This window comes from Pelmatolapia mariae, linkage group LG16_19, assembly GCF_036321145.2.
Source record: "Pelmatolapia mariae isolate MD_Pm_ZW linkage group LG16_19, Pm_UMD_F_2, whole genome shotgun sequence".
NCBI classification, from domain to species: domain Eukaryota; kingdom Metazoa; phylum Chordata; class Actinopteri; order Cichliformes; family Cichlidae; genus Pelmatolapia; species Pelmatolapia mariae.
This window is the reverse complement of record NC_086241.1, coordinates 65,225,933-65,248,192: the sequence shown is the minus strand read 5'-3', so window position 1 is coordinate 65,248,192 and position 22,260 is coordinate 65,225,933. Positions and strand designations below refer to the sequence as shown.

General features: G+C 40.6%; 3 protein-coding genes across 3 annotated transcripts; all 3 read right to left on the bottom strand.

Annotated features, from left to right (window-relative positions):
* Nucleotides 1-3,291: 3,291 nt before the first annotated feature.
* On the bottom strand, nucleotides 3,292-6,818 carry LOC134644385 (alcohol dehydrogenase 1-like). The gene is made up of 9 exons (XM_063497401.1): nucleotides 6,801-6,818; nucleotides 5,618-5,719; nucleotides 5,373-5,514; nucleotides 4,834-4,921; nucleotides 4,360-4,552; nucleotides 3,993-4,253; nucleotides 3,695-3,827; nucleotides 3,468-3,606; nucleotides 3,292-3,367 (listed from the first exon to the last, which is right to left on the bottom strand). Exons 1-9 carry the CDS (start codon nucleotides 6,816-6,818, stop codon nucleotides 3,334-3,336), a joined length of 1,110 nt encoding a protein of 369 aa, XP_063353471.1. The 3' UTR covers nucleotides 3,292-3,333.
* Nucleotides 6,819-8,244: 1,426 nt separating this feature from the next.
* LOC134645366 (alcohol dehydrogenase 1-like) lies at nucleotides 8,245-11,130 on the bottom strand. Its single transcript, XM_063498779.1, has 9 exons — nucleotides 11,113-11,130; nucleotides 10,851-10,952; nucleotides 10,555-10,696; nucleotides 10,223-10,297; nucleotides 9,895-10,142; nucleotides 9,530-9,795; nucleotides 9,248-9,375; nucleotides 8,358-8,496; nucleotides 8,245-8,278 (listed from the first exon to the last, which is right to left on the bottom strand). The coding sequence occupies exons 1-9, from the start codon at nucleotides 11,128-11,130 to the stop codon at nucleotides 8,245-8,247; spliced, it is 1,152 nt and encodes a 383-aa protein (XP_063354849.1).
* A 2,387-nt stretch (nucleotides 11,131-13,517) lies between these two features.
* Nucleotides 13,518-18,077, bottom strand: LOC134644384 (alcohol dehydrogenase 1). Its single transcript, XM_063497400.1, has 9 exons — nucleotides 17,813-18,077; nucleotides 16,773-16,874; nucleotides 15,363-15,504; nucleotides 15,184-15,271; nucleotides 14,862-15,081; nucleotides 14,498-14,758; nucleotides 14,259-14,391; nucleotides 13,790-13,928; nucleotides 13,518-13,696 (listed from the first exon to the last, which is right to left on the bottom strand). Exons 1-9 carry the CDS (start codon nucleotides 17,828-17,830, stop codon nucleotides 13,663-13,665), a joined length of 1,137 nt encoding a protein of 378 aa, XP_063353470.1. The 5' UTR covers nucleotides 17,831-18,077; the 3' UTR covers nucleotides 13,518-13,662.
* Nucleotides 18,078-22,260: the final 4,183 nt, after the last annotated feature.

Below are 22,260 nucleotides of genomic sequence, written 5' to 3'. Positions count from 1 at the left end.
CACATCGTTTCACCCTGTATGCAGAACAATATTTGTCACAGTTGGATATTCATCTGCAATCTGAAGAATTCTCTCCTTCAGGTTGTTGACCCTATCCTTAGGAAAGCAGAGGACTTTAGTGTTCTTACCGCACATCCTATGTACATCCTTTACGGCAGAGTCACCCACAATCAGAGTTTCAGGCCTAGCCTTTAGCTTTCCCTGTGGCCTTTTACTTGTCAACAGATTTTCAGACCTTACTTCGCTACTTTTAGGTAGTACAGATCTGCGTGGCACGCTGATGTCGCTACAATCGATAATCACAAAACAATGAATTGATAATGAATTTAACTGCTACAGTACAGTCTGTCTGTTTAGATCAGTCATTTTTCTCTCCAAAAACATTGATACCCGCACTGAGAAAAACATGTATTTACCTAGTACACCCAGATATACTGCACGGGTTCCTGAAGGCGCTGTGATGACACACCTCTTTCTGTAACTTAACCGCTGCTCTTTTTAACCTGCGTAGGCTGAGAAATTTTAAGCCCTTCTTGCACTGATCATGTAGTCCTTGCTAAAATAATTTGTTTTATGATGACCGAATGTGTTTAAATGTTCCAAATCTATAACAGTAATTTAAATACAAAACGAAATGGTTTAAAATGTGTTAAATTATTTTAAATTATATTGTTTACGTTTTAAATGGAAGAGAGAGTTACAAATGTGTGTAAAGTATGTGATGTGTGTTGCTTAGACTCACCTGTTTAACGGTGATTTATTAATTCCACCATAATCCCAGCTGCTCTTGGAAAAGAGCAAGTATGACCTGGGATACCACAGTGAATTTATTAGCTTGCAGTTATCTCAGTAACACTTTGTCACTGCCAATTTCAACAATTGTGCAAAACTGTGTGGATAGACAATCTGTGAGGTTAGCCGTGGACAGTCAATGTTTCTCCAGAGGGGACAGAAGCCAAAAGCAGAAATTATTATTCTCTGGCACATCCAACTGGGAGAAGACCATCGGACGGACCCAGGGCATGCTGAAGAGACTATGTTTCTTGGCTGGTTACCTCCATAACCCTGACCTAAGTATGCTGCAGGAAATGAACGGACGCACAAAGAACCCTAACAAACATGTGCAAAGACAGTATGTCTTTGTCCTGTCTTGCTCCCCTAACCCCAACCAATCGTGGCAGATGGTCGCCTCTCCCTGAGCCTGGTTCCGAGGGAGTTTTTCTTTCCCACTGTTGCCATAGTGCTTGCTCATAGGGTCATATGATCTGGTCTTTACCTTGCAATGTAAGGCACCTTGATGCAACTGTTGTTGTTATTTGGCACTATACAAATAAAATTGAATTAAAATTGAAAACAAAAGCGTACACACCATAAGTAGGTGTGCTCAGTGCAGAGGCCCATGTTTAAGCCCCAACCAAGCCATGTGCTGCATGACTTAAAATTACATCTAAACTAAAGTGGTGATTTTCATGTTGCGCTAATTAATACTCCTCATATTATGTGGTTTACTAACCTAACCAGTTAATTGTTTAACCAAATGAGAAGGAAAGAGCAAAAGATTGGAACTTTGACTTGGCCAGAGCTGTAGGAAGTGACCCAAAGAGCCAGCTGAGGTAGTTCAGGCACCTGACTAGGATGCTTCTTTGGTGACTGTCGCTTAGATGTGGTTTTTGGGCATATCCAACAGGAAGGAGACACTAGTGTGTTTAAAAAAAAAAAAGTAAACACTATGAAAGACATAAAGCTTAACTTCATGACAAAATTTTGCAGGGTTAATTTTAATTTTACAAACACTGCAGCGAGTCAATTTACTCTTTCAAAACCCAGTTCCACAAACAGCTCATAATTATGACAGGATCTAAAAAGAAGAAAAACAGAAAAAAGAAGTTTCTATTTCCAGCTTAATTATTCTGGCTCTAGATGGTACTTCCTTTTTTTCTTTTCTTCCCCCCATTACCAAACTGCTCACAGGTGAAAATCTAATTTATTTCATGTACTACACAAGCTTTTTCTAAGGAGACACCATCTCAGAAAAAGCAAGAAAAGCTCTGCTTATTTCTGGAAGCAAGGCAGTCTAAGACTGAGTGCCTGTATCTGCATTCCACATGTTTTCCCCACACATGGAACACTTAAAAAAAGAAAAAGAAAAGAAAAGAAAAAGGATTGCTTAATGGATGCATTTCTTAGACTGGGATTTCAGACAAACATAACTGGGTGAATACACCCACGAGGATGCTTGTCGAGCATAGGGAAAGTTGCACATTAATTGTCTGGGTCACTTTACTATAATTGCTAATGTTTTGAATGTTAGATTGACTGGTTACAGTAAACTGGCAAAATCTTTCCAGTATTATTCACTCTCACAATTTCATTTCTGTCCCAAAGCAGTCAGATCAACACTGCATTTTTATAGCTGCCATGCTGAAGATTAAAATGGAGTAATTATAATCTTGAAAGACTAATTAGTTTTCTATAACATGTATCCCACAAACAACCAAAAAGCAACAAACAATTCTACATGAAAAATGAAAGTTGTTGGAGTCACTTTTCAAAGTAATGAAACGGACAGTACATTTATTTGAATTTGAACCACCTATGCAGTTCATCAACAGCACTTCGTGTGACCACCTACCTACAGAACTGCAGTACACTGTTAAACTGGAATGATTCAGTGTGCAATAAATTAATATTTGGGATCAGTAGGGTGACCAATATTTAAATCAGATGGAGGTGCAGAAATGAAAACAAGACCAGCTGAGAGCCTAAATCGTGTCCCAGTCAGAAGAAACCAATTCTGTTCAAGAATGTAGAACAGCTGGCATAAATAATTGGCTAAAGAAGGAAATGTATGCCTAACAATTTGGTGCTGCCAATCTGTTATCATATGTGGGTTTTTTGGGTTAATTTTATAGAAATCTATTAATATTTGGTTAGCACGGTTGCCTCACAGCAAATAGATCCTGGATTTGAATGGAGCTTACATGTTCTCTTTGTGCCTGTGTGGGTACTCCATCTTCCGCCCACAGTCAAAAGACATGTATGTTGGGTGAACTTGTGATTCTAAATTTACTGTAGGTGTGAATGGTTAAGTAAGTCTGTTGGCTGTAAGCTGGCAACTTATTCACCCCACCTTTCCAGCAGCTGGCAGCTAATAGGTCCCTTTAAGTATAGTTTAGTAGTGAAATCGTGGATATAGCAGAAGACACTGAACATGCAGCCCAAAAAATGAGTACACACACAGATCCATCTGGGAGACCATTTATTTTACTCTTCAAACACTGATTAGTGTTGGCTGGTAGTAACTTTAGTGTTATTCAAGGCAGCACAGCAGCATTATTGTGGAGAAAATCTCATGACTGTGCGGATACTGTGGGGAAAAAGGAGAAAAGATTTGAGCAAAGTTTTGGACTAATCTGTGTTGCTGTTGACTCAATAATGGAGGAGAAACTATAGTAGAGCAAATCTACCTTTTGCCGTTCTTCAACAGCTCAATGGCGTCGTTGACCTGGTCCAGAGTCATGTTGTGAGTAATGAACTCGTCCAGCTTCACCTTCTTGTCCAGATATGCTTTAACCATCCTAGGAACGCCATCCTTACCCTTAAATCCTGATCCCCAAAAGACAAAACGACAAAATGTAAAGAAGCTCAACATAAGCTTAATAAAGACACCGTAAGCTCCTCATATTTATCTCACCTCCAAACAAGCACCCAGTCCATGTACGTCCCAACATGAGGTTAATAGGTCGGGTGGCTACGTCATGCAAGTCTGTCCATCCAACAATCACACTAATGCCCCAGCCTGCCACACAAGACTCCAAAGCACTGCGCTAGATGGAGAAACAGCGGAGCAGCAGAATTGTATGCAGAAGGATACAAGGATATGTTAATGAAGGACTTCTTAAATAACCACTGCTGGAAAAGAGCAAGAAGGTTTAGTTGACTTTTACTAAACTAGACATTTGATACTACTGAGTAGATTAAATCTTCCTCACCATGCATTCCACATTCCCAATACATTCCAGGGAGTAGTCAACACCTCCACCAGTCATCTCCATCAGCACTTGGCTGATGGGTTTATTGTGATCCTTGGGATTGACGAAGTCAGTAGCACCAAACACTTTGGCTTTCTCAAACTTGTCTGGATTGATGTCGACGGCAATAATCCTTTTGGCTCCTGCAGCCTTGCATCCCATGACTGCAGCCAAACCCACAGCTCCCAGACCAAACACGGCACAGGTGGAGCCTGGCTCAACCTGCAGGAAAGGAAACTGATCAAAACTGGACATAAAAATTAAATGAAACGCCCCCAGCGCAAAATGTCCAATTCCAATGGCTATTCCATTAGCCCACCATACACACCTTAGCAGTATTAACAGCTGCCCCATATCCAGTGCAGACCCCACACCCAAGGAGGCAGACTTTATCCAGAGGAGCAGCAGAGTCGATTTTAGCCACAGCCATCTGGTTCATCACAATGTACTCAGAGAAGGTCCCAGTTCCCATAAATTGCTGCAGTTTCTGCCCCTTACAGGTAAGCCTGGAATGTTCTGTGCTTCTCTGGGCGTGCCTTTTCCTAAACAAGACATATTTGATGTGCATATAAAAAAAACGAATTAAAAAAAAAAATCCAAAACAACTTTTAAATGTATTCCTCTTGTTCCTTTTAGATGGTGCAGTGAATAATATAGAAGGAATGAAATCAAAAGTTACCTAGTTGATAAAAAGACGAGTAGTCGGAATACTTTCATAACATTTATATCTAGTCTGTAAAAATGTGTAATGTGTGTAAAAGCACATGAAAACTGAATAAGATGGCATGAAATGAGCACTCACATTCCTACTTCACACCGGTTGGTCTTCGGACTCTTACAGAAGCGACATTCTCCACATTCGAGTAGGAAAAGAGGAATTACCTTGTCTCCTGGAAGACAGAAAGCATTGAGCCTCATTTACAGCATGTATACACAAATTCATACGTAACCTGTCAAACATTTCACATCCACAGAGGATGACAAGCATTTCACATAGAGCACCTAACTTGTTTATGCTCCATGAACAAATTTAAAAGTGCTTCTGACCTTGTGTATGAACAAATTATCAAAGTCTGAACATTTTTAAACTCCATCCATTCCAGCATGAATTAGTTTTCAAAACACTGCAAGACAAAATATCCTTAGAATTCAAAAATATACATTTCTTGTACAGAAAAGAATACTAAATGAAACATTACCTTTTTGTTTTATAATTGCTTGCATTTTTGTTGCAAATTTGTTACAAACTTTAGACACATGGTTGAGATGAGTCTTCTTATTTCTCTCTTGCACAAAATGCAAATAAGCATATTTTTGGATGTTAAACAATCTCAAACAAACCTGGCTGAAATTCCTTGACTCCTGGCCCAACACTCTCTACAATGCCAGCTGCCTCATGACCCAAGACGGTTGGGAAGAGCGATTTGTCCAGACTCTCATAAAGGAAGTACAGGTCTGAATGGCACAGAGATGTTGCCACAATCTGCAGCAAATATGATAAAAGAAACACTGCATGAGTTTAGTTGCAAAAAAGTGTAAAGAACATGCACATGCATACAACAGCATCAAAGCCAGCTGCTTCTTACCTTAATGCGGACCTCATTGGCCTGGGGTGGGGCTACCTCTATTTCTTCAATCACCAGAGGCTTGCTGGATTCCCAAGCCACTGCAGCCTTGCACTTGATGACCTTAAAAGGGCAGAGTTACAATATTAAAATTATTCACCAAGGTCATTTCTGTAAACCAACTTAACAGAGCAGATGGAGAGACTTAAATAAAAATCTTTAAATATGCAATAAAGGAAATTATTCATAAGTGGCTGACCCCCCTTAACACTAGTGCCATTTCAAAAGTTTTCTAACTCTTATTATAACCACTTACAGCAGGGGTGTCCAACTCCAGGCCTCAAGGGCCGGTGTCCTGCAGGTTTTAGATATCACCCTGGGTCAACACACCTGAATCAAATGATTAGTTCATTACCAAACTTCTTGAGAACTTTAAGACATGTTGAGGAGGTAATTTAGCCATTTGAATCAGCTATGTTGGATCAAGAACACATCTAAAATCTGCAGGACACCGGCCCTTGGAGCCTGGAGTTCGACATCCCTGACTTAGAGGGTCTACCGCAGGGGGCTCCAACTCCAGGCCTCGAGGGCCGGTATCCTGCAGGTTTTAGATGTGTCCTTGATCCAACAAAGCTCATCGACCACCGAGGTGGTCATTTTCACCCCACTGAAATTAATATACAACCACATGCTGGTTGGCCTGGCAACACAATTGTTAAGACACATTTTGACAGGGAGGCTGAAGGTTTGGTGATCGGAGGCAGATGTGGATGAGATGATAAACTCTGTTCAGTTTAAATAATTATTTTACAATATTAGTTTGGGTTTTTGTAGTTGGCTTTCAGGTCAATTTTAAATGGTAGATGATCTGTTTCTGATGTCTGCTTCACAGTTTCAATGCAGACTTTATTTCAGTGCAGCTAATGCCACACATGACTCAAAGTGACCCCTCCTGGTGGTTCTATTCTTAATAAGTAGTAAAAACAGTACAATACTAATCTCTAAACAGGAAAATGTGATTTCACTAAAATATATAAATGTGCAAAGCAAACTGCAAAGCCCAGCACATGTAAACAATTCAGAAGATTATATTCACTGGACATAAGTGCTGAGTGTTATCTGATATTTTCTTTTCTTTAAAATAAATAAATAAAATAAATAAATCTGCAAAAGTAACTGAAACAAATTTAAATGATTTACTTACCTTACCAGCTGTGGCCATTTCTGCAACCAAATGAGAAAAACAGGACAGAAGAATGGACTTTAAATTCTGCTGCCGGAGATGACTCAAATGTTTTGGTAGGCGGGGACTTAAGTGGTTAGTTTAACCCAGCACTAAGATCTTGCAGGGTTACGCAAGTATTTTACAACAGTCTAGTGAGACCATTTACAATCTGGAAATTACATGTATGTCCATAAAAAACAAAACAAAAAAAACCCTTAGACGTCCAAGAAAATTATGTATTGTGAAATCAGCACTTTATACATGTACTTGCAGAATATGACAAAAATTCCCTAATGCAAAAATCTTGAGGTAATGCTCAAACTGTTGTACTATATTTTTAGTTTTCAACGTGCGTATATCTTAAAAAAAAAAAAAAAAAAAAAAAAAACCCACACACACACACACACACCTTCCAAATGCAGTATGCTGTCCTGTTATCACACTTCATTTTTGCAGTGCATGCAAGCCAGCGTGCGTTTCAGGACATTCCCAATATTTGTCTAGTTGAAGAGGGTCAAAGGGCAATTTCACAAGTTTACTGCAACATGTGACAACATGAGTAACTAATTTAGAACGTGAACATGAGCTGAATTTTCAATTTTCCGTATTTGTAGGATGACAAACAGAACCATGGCTGAAGAACACAGAAGCCAAGAGCCCAGATCTGCTCCTGATCAGCAGAAACCAAGTCTTCAGTACAGAAATCTAGAACTATTAGTTTAAGTGTACAGTTGGTACTGAATGGTCATGGCAGAAGATTGAATCAAGTGCATGTGAAGCCAGGATCAAAAGGATCTGAGGATAGATCCGCTATTTGTATTCCTGTTTGGAATTCTGAAGTTGTGTTCACTGCCTTAGGCAATTACATTAAAGTAAAAGTTAACAAGGAATAACTGTGACAAAACTGCAGGATGACGACAGCACTCCCTGCTATGTTAGGCACATATTTATATTAGGCTGCGTGTAAATGTGAGCAGCAGTTAAATAGTCAAACTCTGCAATGCCTGAACCAATTGTCTTGAAAGAGTGTTAAACAAAAATAAACTTTAAAAAGGCATTTGCACAAGTCTTAATGAAATGTGAGTCACTACATCTGGCACAATTCAATGCATTCCTAATATATTGTACAACAAAACACACCGATTGGTTTAGACCATTTATTTTGCTCTTTAAACAGTGTTTAGTTTTTCTTATCAATACAGATTTCAACCATCCATGAATGTCTGATTCCCATTATGCACAGTGTACCGTTTGAAATCCAGTGCAATGTACTGATGGGTTAATTTAGGGCTGTTGAAATCAGGACAGGAGTTTTGTTTGAAGAGAAACTCACGACCACCTGGATACAGAAAGAAAAAGAATGATTAATGTGTGTCATTTAGTCAGCCGGTGAGTGTAAGTCTACCATTTGCTGTGCTTTACCTCATTCTGGACAAACACTCATAACTGTCCGGATGCTTTGAAATAAACAACACAAATTAGGTATTCGTTTTGTGCATCTAGTAATTAAGTTATGTCAGCAGAGGACATACGTACCATTTGCCTTGCTTCATCAGGTCAATGGCATCATTGATTTCATCCATAGTCATAGTGTGACTGATAAACTCATCCAGCTTCAGTTTCTTTTCCAGGTAGTCTTTCACCATCTTAGGAACAGCATCCTTACTTTTAAATCCTCACCCCACCCAAAGACAAGTTAAACACACAAGTTAGAAAGGCACTAACCAGTTTGTTACAACAGAAGATGCAAGAAATGATGCAGATCTCAGTCCAATTAATGACATGGCTAGCTGAAGTACCATGTAGTGTCAAGAATGTCACATTTGAATGTGATATAATGGCCAGCTGACTGGGGACCTCCAGGGAGTGTCCCGCTTCTTGCCTTATAACAGGTGGGCTGCATCTCAAGCCTACTTGAATCCTAATTTGGGGGAAGTATGCCAGCTTAGACCACAAACAACGGCTAAAATTTTAACCCCCCAAAAATCACTGCCATGTCTTTCAATGTCTGGGCTACTACCCAGGACTGAACCTTGAGCAACCATGGATATCAGTCTGGCCTGCACCGATGCAACATATCTCGATGTAAATGTCACCGCAATAAAATATTGTTTCGTCTACCAAATTACCCAGTATGCTCTTTGGATTTTTTTATTTTTTAAAACCTTGCCCAAGATAATTTCTAAATATGAAACTACCAGATGACCACTAGAGGCAGATAGATGTTGCAGTTCCACAACTGTGACTTTGCATAAACACATAGGGAGGATGTGTGCTTTGTGACATTAACTTGGAAGGAACACCAAAATAATGTTGCCTGACAGCATTTTGTTGTGAGCTGCTCATCAGATTTAATTACTCATGTGAAAATGTTGTACGCTGGTCCAGCCCACTAGTACCACTGGTTATGGTCACATCTGTCTTACCTCCAAACAGGCAGCCGGTCCATGTACGTCCTAAGGTGAGCTGAAGAGGTCGGGTGGCTACGTCTTGCATGTCTGTCAATCCCACGATCACACTGACGCCCCAGCCTTTCACACAGGACTCCAAAGCACTGCGCTAGATGGAAAAAAGGTACCAAGTCGCAGAAGAATAGAAGTCACTGAAAAGACTAAGCTGACTCAAGGTCTTTGTGTTTTAAAAACTACACATCTAGAAATGGTTTCATTCAATTCTCTCTATTGAGAACCTAAATTTGACAAAATTACCCTACCATGCATTCCACATCACCAACACATTCCAAGGAGTAGTCTACACCTCCACCAGTCATCTCCATCAGCACTTGGCTGATGGGTTTATTGTGATCATTGGGATTGACGAAGTCAGTAGCGCCAAACTCCCTGGCTTTCTCAAACTTGTCTGGGTTGATGTCAACAACAATAATCCTTTTGGCTCCTGCAGCCTCACAGCCCATGACTGCAGCCAAACCCACAGCGCCCAGACCAAACACAGCACAGGTGGAGCCTGGCTCAACCTGCAGGAGATGATTTCAGTAAATGGGACACATTTGAAGAGTGTTTATACACCCCCCCCCCCCAAACAAACAAACTTGCAGTTCTAGCAACATACACACCTTAGCAGTATTAACAGCTGCCCCATATCCAGTGCAGACCCCACACCCAAGGAGGCAGACTTTATCCAGAGGAGCATCAGGGTCGATCTTAGCCACAGCCATCTGATGAGTCACAGTGTACTCAGAGAAGGTGCTGACTCCCATAAACTGCCGCAGCTTCTGCCCATTACAGGTAAACCTGGACTTTGCCAGTGCCATCTCTTTTGAACCCAATCTAGTCCTTAACAAGATAGAGGGAAAACATGAACCTCCTCAAGAGTACACATCAACACATGGTGGTGATGAGAGGTGAGAATAAAGCAACATTGCACTCACCAAATTATGTCACACTGGTTTGTTTTAGGGCTCTTACAGAAGCGACATTCTCCACACTGAGGAAGGTAGAGAGGAATCACCTTGTCTCCTGAGGAAAAATAAATGGTCACACATTCTGCTTTGGCGTATTGACCGAGTGCCCGCTGATGGACCACATTTACTTTGAGCATTGAGAATTTAAAAATTTCAACACAACAATTTACAATTAAAACCACCCTTTGGACAAAGGCAGTCAAGTCTCTTCCTAAAGCCAAGCTGAACACCATGGGAACAGCTGTGGCTGATGTCAGGGTCAATTTTCTGTTCACAGAGAGACGTGTCATTTGTTCAAAGTTAAAAACTGACCTGGCTGAAATTCTGTGACTCCAGGCCCAACACTCTCGACAATGCCAGCCGCCTCATGGCCAAGGACGACTGGGAAAAATTCCTTCTCCACAACCTTCGACAGGCAGTACAAGTCTGAATGGCACAGCGATGTTGAAACAATCTGTAACCAAGGGAATAATCATCGAATCCAACAAAGTCTGGGTTGTTTCTGGTGCATTTTCTGGTAATATGGGAACTTTATGGAGGTACCACATTGCTCCAGGATAATTTCAGAGGATGAGAGGGCCTGCAAGTCTTGAAAGTGGACGTCTCACCTTGATGCGGACCTCATTGGCCTGGGGTGGTGCTACCTCTATCTCCTCAATCACCACAGGCTGCTGGGGCTCCCAGGCTACTACTGCCTTGCACTTGATGACCTAAAGGGGAAGTTGGAGGAAGAAGAAAAATTCCAAGTCTAATGCACATGATTAAATTACTATAATTTCCTTTCTACTCCATTAGCCTTTTTCAGTCTTAATTTTGAAAAAAACAAAAAAATTATAGAAGGAAATAAAAGAAAGGAAATGTTACACTTACATTACCAGCAGTGGTCATTTCTGTAACAAAAGGTGGAGAGATGGACTTGAGTAGTTACAAGGAGTGTGACAGCAGTTTATGGGGACACAAACTTATAGTTTTCCTCTGTATTAGCAGTGTTAGTTCAAAATTCAACCAATCAATAACCCAGCAGAGTTCTCATATCCGAGTGCTTGTGATGCTTTCAAATGTTGTGAAGGGTGTTCTTTTGAATGAAACTAAAAACTGGAGGGGTGGGGCTTCTTTATAGCTAGACTTTAACTCATTTACCCAACTACTACTATTAACCAGCAAACCAGTTAGGTTAAACAGATGTGGCTACAAATACAAATATGTTCCCCACATATGAGATCCAAGCTTTAAAAATAACCTGTATGTTATTTTCTGTTTTGTAAAATAAACCATGCTGAAGTCAATAATTTGGTTCCAAACTTTAAAATGTTGATTTAAAAACAAAACTCTTCAAACCATGTTTGCAACATTTGCAACCCAGTTCCATCTAAAGGCGAAATATAGGTGTTAAACCGAAAAGCTGAATTTTAAATGTAAGGTTAAATCTAAACTCACTGGTCTCAACATCTTTTGCGATAACGTGACTATTTGAGGGCCAGTCTGCAAATGAATTGAAATTAATTTAAGATTAAAATTAGACAAAGATGTTTTGAATCCAGGGTGCAGACAGGTTGATTTGGAGAGGTACAATATTTTGTTATCAAATCAGTCTAAAGCTTCAGATTTTCCACTGAGGGGTTGGAGGAGGCCTGACTGGGTCTAAACACCACAGACACATAAGTAAACTGTAGCTTTCACTCAACCTACAGTTGCTTTAATCCCAGTTACGTTAAAGCTGATTACATTTAATTTGATTCAATTTCTTTGGACTCAAATGTAATCACCAATCATATGGTTCTTTTATTTGTTAATACAATTTAAAGTAGGGTAAATTATAACTGGGAGGACAAGGAATAACAAAAAGCTTTCCATTGTCCCCTCCTGTTCTTTAAGTTAAAATGCTACATAGCCCACATTAAAAGGATACCATTTCACTTATGATGGATTTGCTTCACTTAACTCAGGAGGAACACAGAGGTGTTGAAACTCACTCTGATCAACTTTTCTAGAACAAATTTACTTATTTCAGAGTTACTCAACTCCTCTTACTAGTTTATAATGAAACATGAGCTGGCTTGGGTTACCATGTTGAAACAATGATTCTGAGTTCCCACTGCTGAGAAAAAACCTCTAACATTACTGGCAGCATTTCAGAAATGCACAACAACACAGCAATGAAGGAGAGATCAGTTAAACAAGTTCAGCCAAGTTTTGCTTTTTCAGGTCGGAAGCGCAGAACGAAGCTGTAAAAATAATCACAAGGAAAGCAACTTGTACATACCTGGAGGAAACAGCGGGTCTGCAACAGGTGGGAAACAGCTGATGCTCCAAGGTGCAGGGTGGTAATTAAGGGCTGGCCAATATTGGCTTTGCAGCTGCATTTTCCTTATAAGGAAAGTGGCTAATGAGGCATGCCTAAATGAGCCGACCTGGAATGTTAAAATGGCTCAAAGTTTGACCGCAAATAATGTATAATAATAATAATAATAATAATAATCACCATCATCATAATTGATGGGAGTTTATTCTAAGCTAAGCTATCTATCAAGTACAAAATAAAAAAAGAAATATAGAAATATAATATGAATTTAATATGAATCTACAGTGAAAGACAGTTTTGTTTGTTTTGTTTTTTCATTCAACAACCCCAGAAAAGTGACTCAGGACAGTATTTCTGAATGCACAGTACGATGGTGGCTCAGTGATTAACTCAATCACCCTACAAGAAGTTGGCCCTGGGTTCAAACCTGTGGAAGACCCTTCTGCATATGTTCTCTTTGTGCTTCCTCTAGATCTCCAGGAACTGTTACTGAAAAGAAGGCTAAGTAATTCTGTCTCTATGGGTACTTTTGCAAATAAAAGTTCAATATAAAAGGAAAAACTTCATCATTCAGCCAAACAAATGCATCTTAGTGCATTCGTGTATAACCCCTGTCAATATTTGAAGCAAGAATCTGAGTGAGAAAATATAAAAGGCTTTTTTAAAGGGGGTTATAGGAGAAGGTTAATAGCTTTATCTCTTTTAACTGAAATATTTCCTCCTTTTAAAGTTACCAGGAAAGTAGTGCAACAGGCAGAAATAGCTGTGGTAATAAATCCATGATCTCATCGCTAGTAGTGTAATTTCAACACTGTTTGCCAACGTAAGTACATATAGTTGATTAGACAAGTCTAGAAAGCTTGTGCCACACTAAAAACAGTGTAATAGTGAACTGAATTACAGCCTCTGTACTGACTTATAAAATAACACAACCAAATCTGATCAGAAGTGAGGAAATCAGTCATCTGTTAAAACCATTTATTTTGCTGCACAAACACTCCTCAGATTTTGATCGTGTGAACACTGATGATAATTCTTACAAACACAATCTGCACATAATCTGCTGAATGGTGTTCACTGTAGAGCATGGCTTCAGATTACTGAGGAATGAAGTGGTCTTACTGTGGAGAAACACTCAGAACTGTCCGGATGCTGGGAAACAAATACAAAGCACAAATTAGAAGACTTGCACCTATTAGTTTTTCATTTTTGCATCTAGTTAGTAATAATTGAGAAAGTATGTACCATTTGCCGTGCTTCATCAGTTCAATGGCATCGTTGACCTGGTCCAAAGTCATTTTATGAGTGATGAACTCATCCAGCTTCACCTTCTTGTTCAGGTAGGCTTTAACCATCTCAGGGACGCCATCCTTACTCTTAAATCCTGAGCCCCAGATATAAAAAGCATATTATAACATCAATTAGTCTTTTCTCACGTGAAGCCTTCTGGTCACTGTCACAGCACAGGTGGTACTGTTCTTGGTAATTTGGTGTGTGAAACCAATTATGGAAAATGTGCAGATGTTTGAATGTGCTGAATAGAACCTGGTGCTTTTCAAAGTTCTGCACTGAATGTGTTGATGTAAAGCTGAAGAAAGTTAGCTGCATATGGATGCAGAAACACCCCCCAAAACTGGAAGCTGTGCTCAGTAATGTTGCAGTGGTGGTTAAATTAAATTACATTAGTTAGTGTGGATGATCACATGTGCCTCACCTCCAAACAAAGAACCCTTCCATGTACGTCCAGCAATGAGCTGAATGGGTCGGGCTGCAAAGTCGTGGACATCAGTCCAGCCAACCAGCACGCTGACACCCCAGCCTTTGATACAAGACTCCAAGGCACTGCGCTACATGATAAAACCAGCCAAATGTCAGCTGACTTGTAAACATAGGGGTCTTGACCATATTTACAAATGGATCCAGTCTTTATTCGAATTTGTCAGTCTGCCTCACCATGACTGCCACGTTCCCGACACATTCCAGGGAGTAGTCCACACCTCCGTTTGTCATCTCAGCCAAAACTTCACTGATGGGTTTGTTGTGATCCTTTGGGTTCACAAACTCCGTGGCTCCAAACACTTTGGCCTTCTCAAACTTGTCTGGGTTGATGTCAACGGCAATAATCCTTTTGGCTCCTGCAGCCTTGCATCCCATGACTGCAGCCAAACCCACAGCTCCCAGACCAAACACGGCACAGGTGGAGCCCGGCTCAACCTGCAGGGAAAATAAATCGGTCAATTTGGATACTCTGGACTTCTTAAGACTTCGTACAGTAACAAACATCAATCTTCACCTGCTGTCAAATCTACATACACACCTTAGCAGTATTAACAGCTGCCCCATATCCAGTGCATACCCCACACCCAAGGAGGCAGACTTTATCCAGAGGAGCAGCAGGGTCGATCTTAGCCACAGCCATCTGGTTCATCACAGTGTACTCAGAGAAGGTGCTGGTCCCCAAAAACTGCAGCACCTTCTTCCCCTTACAGGTGAACCTGGATTCTGCTAAAGCCATCACATCATGACTATCAGCAGCCCTGTACAGATAACATTGGTTAAAAAATATAGTACTTTGTGGCAGAGGGTACATATAAAACAAATTCTACGATTAAGCGAAATTAAGAAAATTATTAACTCACCACCCATTTACACACTGATTGGTCTTAGGATTCTTACAGAAGCGACATTCCCGACACTGGGAGATGAACAGAGGGATCACCTTGTCTCCTAAAATTCAAAAACAAGGCTGAGAATGCTGCATCTTACAGAGACCACCTGGTGAACATGACAAGACAGACAAATGAAAGCTTTAACTGACCTGGCTGAAATTCAGTAACGCCGGGGCCAACGCTCTCTACTATGCCGGCTCCCTCGTGTCCAAGCACTGCTGGGAAGCCATCTTTGTGCATACCCTCAAAAAGGTGGTACAGGTCAGTGTGGCACACTCCAGTTGCAACGATCTGCATGAGAACACAGATGCTTGTTTCTTTTGGACACTTGAAGAGTTTGGGTTGTGGTTTTATCTGTGCAGTTTGCTAAGCTTTTTACCTGACATAGCAAGAATGTAAAAGAAGAAATAGAAACGCAAGGGAATGGATAAAACTCTGTCTTTTGCTATACACATACCAGAAATACACCCAAAATAAGGAAGCATTTTGTTAAATAAGATCATTTCTGAGGTTAAAATTTCCCCCGGATGTTATTAGGTCTTTATCTGAGTCCAGTGGCTAACATCGCTGTCCTGGTTTTTCATGGACGTTTAGGGATTAAATACAGTGGCTACACCCCATCAAACCTGGTCACACATGGTTATTCTTTGTGGTAAAAGGTGTCCAATCCCACAGCTTCTTTTGTCATACTGTGTGGATAGTGTACTGCAATTCCATAATGACTAGTTAAAAAAAACAGCTCACTGTCTCCTACAGCTTTTAGCCTTAGAAGTCATTTTGAACAGTATTAAATGGTATAGAACCAACAAGTACTACTGAAAGACAATATTTTTCATATCTGCTCCCATCAGAGATTCAGTTTTTAGATAACTAATGGAGACAATGATAGCCTCATTTGCTAGCTAATGATAGCTGATAAAAAGCTGCGTTAGTATACTTTATTAGAGTTAAAGGCAAGATATACTGTGTGACATGTAGCTCTCATCTCTGTAACTCTGTGCCTCTTGTCAGTCAACTGGACATGAAATCTTGGAGAAGATGAGCCTGTAATTACTTTAAGATCCTAAAAAGGAGCTAAGAGTTACTCTTTCAAACAGTCTGCAGAGCATCTGATTGTATTCTGACTGCATTTCACACTAAAATGTGCTGACATGTCACTAAACAATGTTGAGCAACATTTTGAAAAGAGCATAGTTTCACTGGGTCTGACTGATATCATACGTCCGCAAGTAAACACTGTCTTATTTGTTTGATCTATATGTTTTTTATGTCTATTTTTTGTCACCTGCACTTTGTCCTTGTCAGGTTACAGCTGAAGAATTACATTTAAATATCAAATTGAATATTAGCTAAGAAGTGGAGATTCTGCTCTTTAGTTATCCAAGGTTTTATCTTTCAGATTTTTCACTTTTGCCTTATTACCCATTTTTTGTGTTTCAGCATGAGAAACAGTTTCCTGCAACTTTTGCTTAGATTAGAGCCCACTATTATGATTACTTTCATTCACCAACACAAGTGCACTAAGAGATCTCTGTGAATGTGTGTGTGTCGATTCTCACCTTGATCCGGACCTCATTGGCCTGAGGTGGGGCTACCTCAATCTCCTCAATCACCACAGGCTTGTTTGGCTCCCAGGCCACTGCTGCCTTGCACTTGATGACCTAAAGTGGCAGCGTGAAATGTCACATTTTTGGGGTGCTGCTGAACTATACCAAGATGGGTTTCTGGAGAGTTATGCCAAGCACCTACTCATGTAGCAGTTGTCTTTTGAAGTGCATTAATGCCTGCCTGGCACAACTCGAGAAATTTCAAACATCTTAAAATTATACTATTCAACTGCTGCAAGCAAGAGTTTGTGCAAAAGAGCCACTGTTTAACAGCAGAGTGATTTTAGTAGTTCAGATAAGGCTTTTCCTGCAGAAGGGCAAACATCATATGACAAGGAACAGTCTAAAGTCCATGTCTCATTTATCAAATGTAGTAAATGTAGACTCTGGAAATTGAATAACACAAAATAAACCATTCACTAAATCACATGTTGTTACATTACAAAACTAAAGGGGCTTTTTGGTCATTATTTTTGAATTCCCTGCACTAAATTCTTGGGCATGCGCCATACTTTTCTTTTGGCCTCCCACAGCAGCATCCTTGCCAAAATTTGCAGTTGCACAAAACTGTCTCGATGGCTTGAAAGTGCATTCCAAGTCAAAATAGGAAACGCAATATTTCACAGATGTATTTCATCACAGTTTTATTGCAGTCAAAGTAGTAACTCCAGGCTGGGCTTAGTGGAATAAACATGCATGTGTAAAAGGATATAGGTTAACAACTGCTCAACTGCCCTGAAACCCTTATCTGTAACACTTTTGGCTATTACAGTGTTCATGACACACCCACCCACACTTAGATACAGAGGTACAGCAAAATACATTTCATCCAAGTACAATATTTTAATGTGAGGTTTGCAACAAAATTTGTTGAAACAACAAAACAAAAACAAACAAACAAGCAACCCCCCCCCCCCCCCCCCCCCCCAAAAAAAACACATTAAAACATTAAAGCTGTAAATGAGGCTTCCCATGTGGAATTGTGTACCTACCTTACCAGCGGTGGACATTTCTGCAACTATGACAGAGTCACAAAAAAGTTGAAAGCAACAGGAGCTGCAGGACTTGAGTCAGAGAAACTCGCTTGGACTTGCTGCTAAAATACTACAGCTGGAGAGGGAGTTATGCAACCACCAGATGGGCAGGGACTTTTCAATGATCGCAACCTGAAAACTGTTTTTCTTCTTCCCTTGCTTAAACTCATATGGAGAATAGATATGGAGGTTGCTGTGTTTGCACAAACAACCCACAGTCAACACAGATGATAATAAATCATGGAAAAACTCACTTTTGTGCTGCGCTTATCAAAAACTACAACAACTTACAGAGCTACCTGACGTTGTATTTCTGTTATTTTGTTTGAGTGGCCATCGTGAGTCATTTATGCTGAATGACATAAAAATTTACATTTATTTATAATTACGCAGTTTATGACACTCAACAACAAGCATCACAATGACAAATTCACTGCAATTTCACTGAATTGTTCTATAATTTTAAAAACTTTATATAGTATGTCAAGGAGGTGACAAAGATTTAGGTGGCACTCAGGCCTCACAGTCACAGTTTGGAAATTTGACAGATGAATTCTTAGTCAACTGTACAATCAGACGCGCAACAGTAAGTTGGCACATTAGAAATGTTAACTTTTGGATTTGTGTACAATGTAACTGGACTTTAGTAACAGTTCTATTTATTATTACAGACATTGCATCAGCCCTTTAGTCTTATATAAATAACGGTCAATATGCAAGTCTTTGAGAGAACTCCCATCATAAACTTTATAATTATCAACTATCCTTCTCAAGACCTTGAAATAAAACTTGCTACAAACTCTCAAGTTCATATGGTTAAAGATTAAGAGTACAAAGAGACCACGCCATGTTGACTCATCTCTGCTAATGTTATTTTGACACATGAACTCAGGACAGCACTTGCAGAATCAGATCAATTCACCAGGCAATTTCTAGCCACTAAAGGATAAGGATAAGCTTTATTTGTCGGTTGCAGTTGCCTGCAGCTGAAATGACAGACTAAGTCGACCATACATACAAAGAGCTGGGCTGTTCAAGAAAAATGCCTAACTAGAACAGGATAGAATATCCCATAATGTGCAATATGTTTGGGGCGCTCAGGGTGGCTTTGCAGCTTAGAGAGGTAACTGTGTGTTATGAAGAGTTCAAGAGTCTGATGGCGTGGGGAGTAAAACTGTTGCAGATTTCGGCTGTCCCGGACCTGATGCTGCAAAACCTCTTTCAGAGGGGAGCAGGGAGAACAGGTTGGGTGGAGTCTTTGATGATTTGGGGTCTGCTTAGACAGTGTCTGTGTGCGACATCCTGGGTAGATGGATAGTGGATGGGTAATCCCAACGATCTTCTCAGCAGTCCTCAACACTCTCTGCAGCGACTTCTTCTCTGAGGTCCTGGAGCTTCCAAGCCAGATGGAGATAGAGCTGGTCAGCATGCTCTCAACGGTACAAAGTGGAGAGGATGTGAGGGGGAAGGTGTGTTCTCCTCATCCAGCAGAAAAAGTGTAGACGCTGCTGAGTCCGTTTAACAAATGATGCTCAATAAGTGACCAGTCCAGGCTGTCAGTTATCTGTACCCCCAGAAAATCCCTGCTGACTACCTCCACAGCACTGTTGTCATTGATGAGTGTTTTGTCCTGAATTCGATGATCATCTCCTTGGTCTTCTTGACGTTTCGGAACAGATTGTTAGCACTGCACAGGTCCACCGATTGCTTCACCTTGTCTCTATAGGACAGGTCGCTGTTGTCCCTAATGAGACCCACCACTGTTGTGTCGTCCGCATACTTGATGATGTGATTAGAAGCAGATGCAGCGCTGGAGTCATGTGTCACAGCGTGAACAGCAGTGGGCTCAGGACACAGACCTGAGTGGAGCCGATGGAGAGGGAGATGGAGATGCTGTTTCCCATTCGCTGACTGAGGTCTGTTGGTGAGGAAGTCCAGCAGCCAGTTAACCATGGGAGTGCTGACTGTTTTCTACTCCAGATGTACCAAGCTCAGGTGGAGAACAGAGTAAATGGCGTCCTCTGGAGAGCGGTTTGGCTGGTAAGCAAACTGGAATGGGTCAAATATGGGGGGCATTAAAGATATGTAGTCCTTTACCAACTTCTCGAAGTTCCTCATCATTATGGGAGTTCGTGCAGCAGGGTTGTAGTCATTAACACCCGTGATGGGCACAGGGATGATGGTGGCAGACTTGAAACATGATGGAACCACAGTCTGCTCCAAGGAGTTGTTAAAGATATCTCTAAGGACGTGTGCTAGCTGGTTACCACATTCCCTGAGTACTGTTGGGGTTTTTATTACGAGAGACAAGACAAATATGCTCCAATTATAAGTTTTCACAGTTAATTAATAAAACATTTAAAATTTCAAATTAGTTTTACATGGCGTTGTGGACCGCCTCTCTCAGGCTCAGAGTCAAAGGCTGCCGCACCCAGGCAGTATACACTTTTTACTGCTGGTCACAGAAACTGAATGTTGACATGATTGGTCGAAAGAGCTGAGGGTGGCCTTAGGTCTGATACCAGCTCACGGCCAATCACCAGCTCTGCAGCTTTCTGGACTTCTCCTTATTTGGGGACGCCCTTTTGCAGGCAACACTCCTGTTACGATGAAACCACGTTTTGTCCTCCGGTCAGGCCCGTAGAGTTAAAGAAGGGGTGTAGAGTGCATACCATAACAGCAGATTTATGATCAAGGCCACATTCCTGTGAGGGGGTTGTGAGGAAGTGTTGTCTCTGTTAGTATCAGAGTAAAAGTCTACTTCCAAAACTCTTACATTACACTGTGTGCAACAAAGGACAAAACACAAATATGTGATACTAATTATGAGATATTAGCCTTAAAGATAAAAATAAATTCCAACAGTACCCATCCTGGAATGTTTTCCGTACATTCACTTTCCCCAGTGTTTTCCAGACATCAGCCGCATTGAGATTCAGCGCTTTCTCATCTGTGTGAAGACTGGCTTTAATTGCAGGGATCTTGTCTGTTGCAAATCTACAGAAAATTTTGTTGAGGTCGTTGAGGAGGTGTGGGTTGTTGTCATACAGTGTAGGAGTAGCCTTATAAGCTATTATTGCTTGAATCTCCTGCCACATGCACCTGGTGTTATAGGGTCACAGAAGAAACTGAACCTTCCAGCATAAATGCACGGTTCAGGCTGGCTCTAACTGTCTTGAACACAGCCTCATCACTAGACTTAAAAGCAGCATTCCGTACTTTTAGCTTTTTGCGTGCCTCCTGTGTCATCCATGACATCATCCCTGTTAAAATGTCCCCCAACTATTTAAGAGTATTCCAAAGGTTGTGAAACAATCACCTCACAAACAGCTGGTAACTTAAAAAGATGAGGTTATGATGAAGTTTAACTGCAAGCAAAATGCATTATTCAAAGGCCATTTCACCCACCAGCATACTGTGGGTCTGGCACAAAGTTTTCCAAATAGTTTCTTTTTGCACCTGAACAGGACCTTTTGTAAATATGGGCTCTAACTGTTCACCTGGGGGAATGAAGAAACAAACAGCAGCTGGTCATTAGGAATCAAATAACAAATACATTACTGTGAGCTAATGTCATTTTGTTATTTCTAATGTGTGACTTGTGATGACCTTCCCACTATCAAGAAAGTCCTGACCTGCTTTTATTGGTGATTGGCCGGCATGAGAGGATAGTCAGCTAATGCAGCTCACATGGGTCTTCCAGGCTATAAAAGCTGGTCTAGATGTACTATCCAGTCTCTACTCTACCCTTCCTGGAAGCACCCAAATTGCCACTTGGTTATGTTATGACAGGTTTTTATGTGAACTATGGGAAATTGCCCTTTGTCACCCACTTTGAGTGAGGTTGTGACAAATGGGAGATGTTCAATCCATTGGTAAGGTTAAAGTTTGGGTCAGTGCTAACTTGTTTGCTAACATAGCTTAAAGCTGTTCCGCTTTTTGAGTACAGCCTGAAGGTATGGTATTCAGCACTGTGACCAATATCTTAATAAGTTCCGCATAAGATAACATTTGGATTGGTTACATTAAGGTTGAGCTGTTCTGTGGTTTATGCTGGAGGAGAACAACAATAGTCTCCATTTTGCCTGGCCATTAAACACCTGTATTTTGGGATGAGTTTAGCTTCATGAGCCATGCATCCCCTTTAATAGGCTTAAGTTGCTGACCTCAACAGAGGAGCGTGCTTTCTCTTTAGTCTGGCAGAAAATGTGGTTGAAATCATTTTCTTGTGGTTTGTGGCCTTATGAAACACATGGCTTGAGTTTTCACAATTGGTTGTGGCATAACTGTGCCACAAGTGTAACTGGTATGACTTGAATAATATTATGTTTTAAATTTGGTAGTTTGGTCTGGCAGCTTTGGTGTAGACAACATTGACTGAGCTTTGAATTGGCGTGAATTTGGTT

Bases quoted from the DNA above. Each gene is read 5' to 3' on its own strand.
- LOC134644385 (XM_063497401.1), bottom strand. The intron at 4,922-5,372 runs GTTTGTTTGAGA...TCTGTCTTCCAG, and splicing joins AGTCAAGGAATTTCAGCCAG to GAGACAAGGTAATTCCTCTT. The intron at 3,828-3,992 runs GTGAGGAAGATT...TTCTCCATCTAG, and splicing joins TTGGGAATGTGGAATGCATG to CGCAGTGCTTTGGAGTCTTG.
- LOC134645366 (XM_063498779.1), bottom strand. The intron at 9,376-9,529 runs GTAATTTTGTCA...CATCTAGCGCAG, and splicing joins GATGTGGAATGCATGGTAGG to TGCTTTGGAGTCCTGTGTGA. The intron at 8,279-8,357 runs GTACGTATGTCC...TTTATTTCAAAG, and splicing joins CTGATGAAGCAAGGCAAATG to CATCCGGACAGTTATGAGTG.
- LOC134644384 (XM_063497400.1), bottom strand. The intron at 15,272-15,362 runs GTCAGTTAAAGC...TTTGAATTTTAG, and splicing joins CGTTACTGAATTTCAGCCAG to GAGACAAGGTGATCCCTCTG. The intron at 14,392-14,497 runs GTGAGGCAGACT...TTTATCATGTAG, and splicing joins TCGGGAACGTGGCAGTCATG to CGCAGTGCCTTGGAGTCTTG.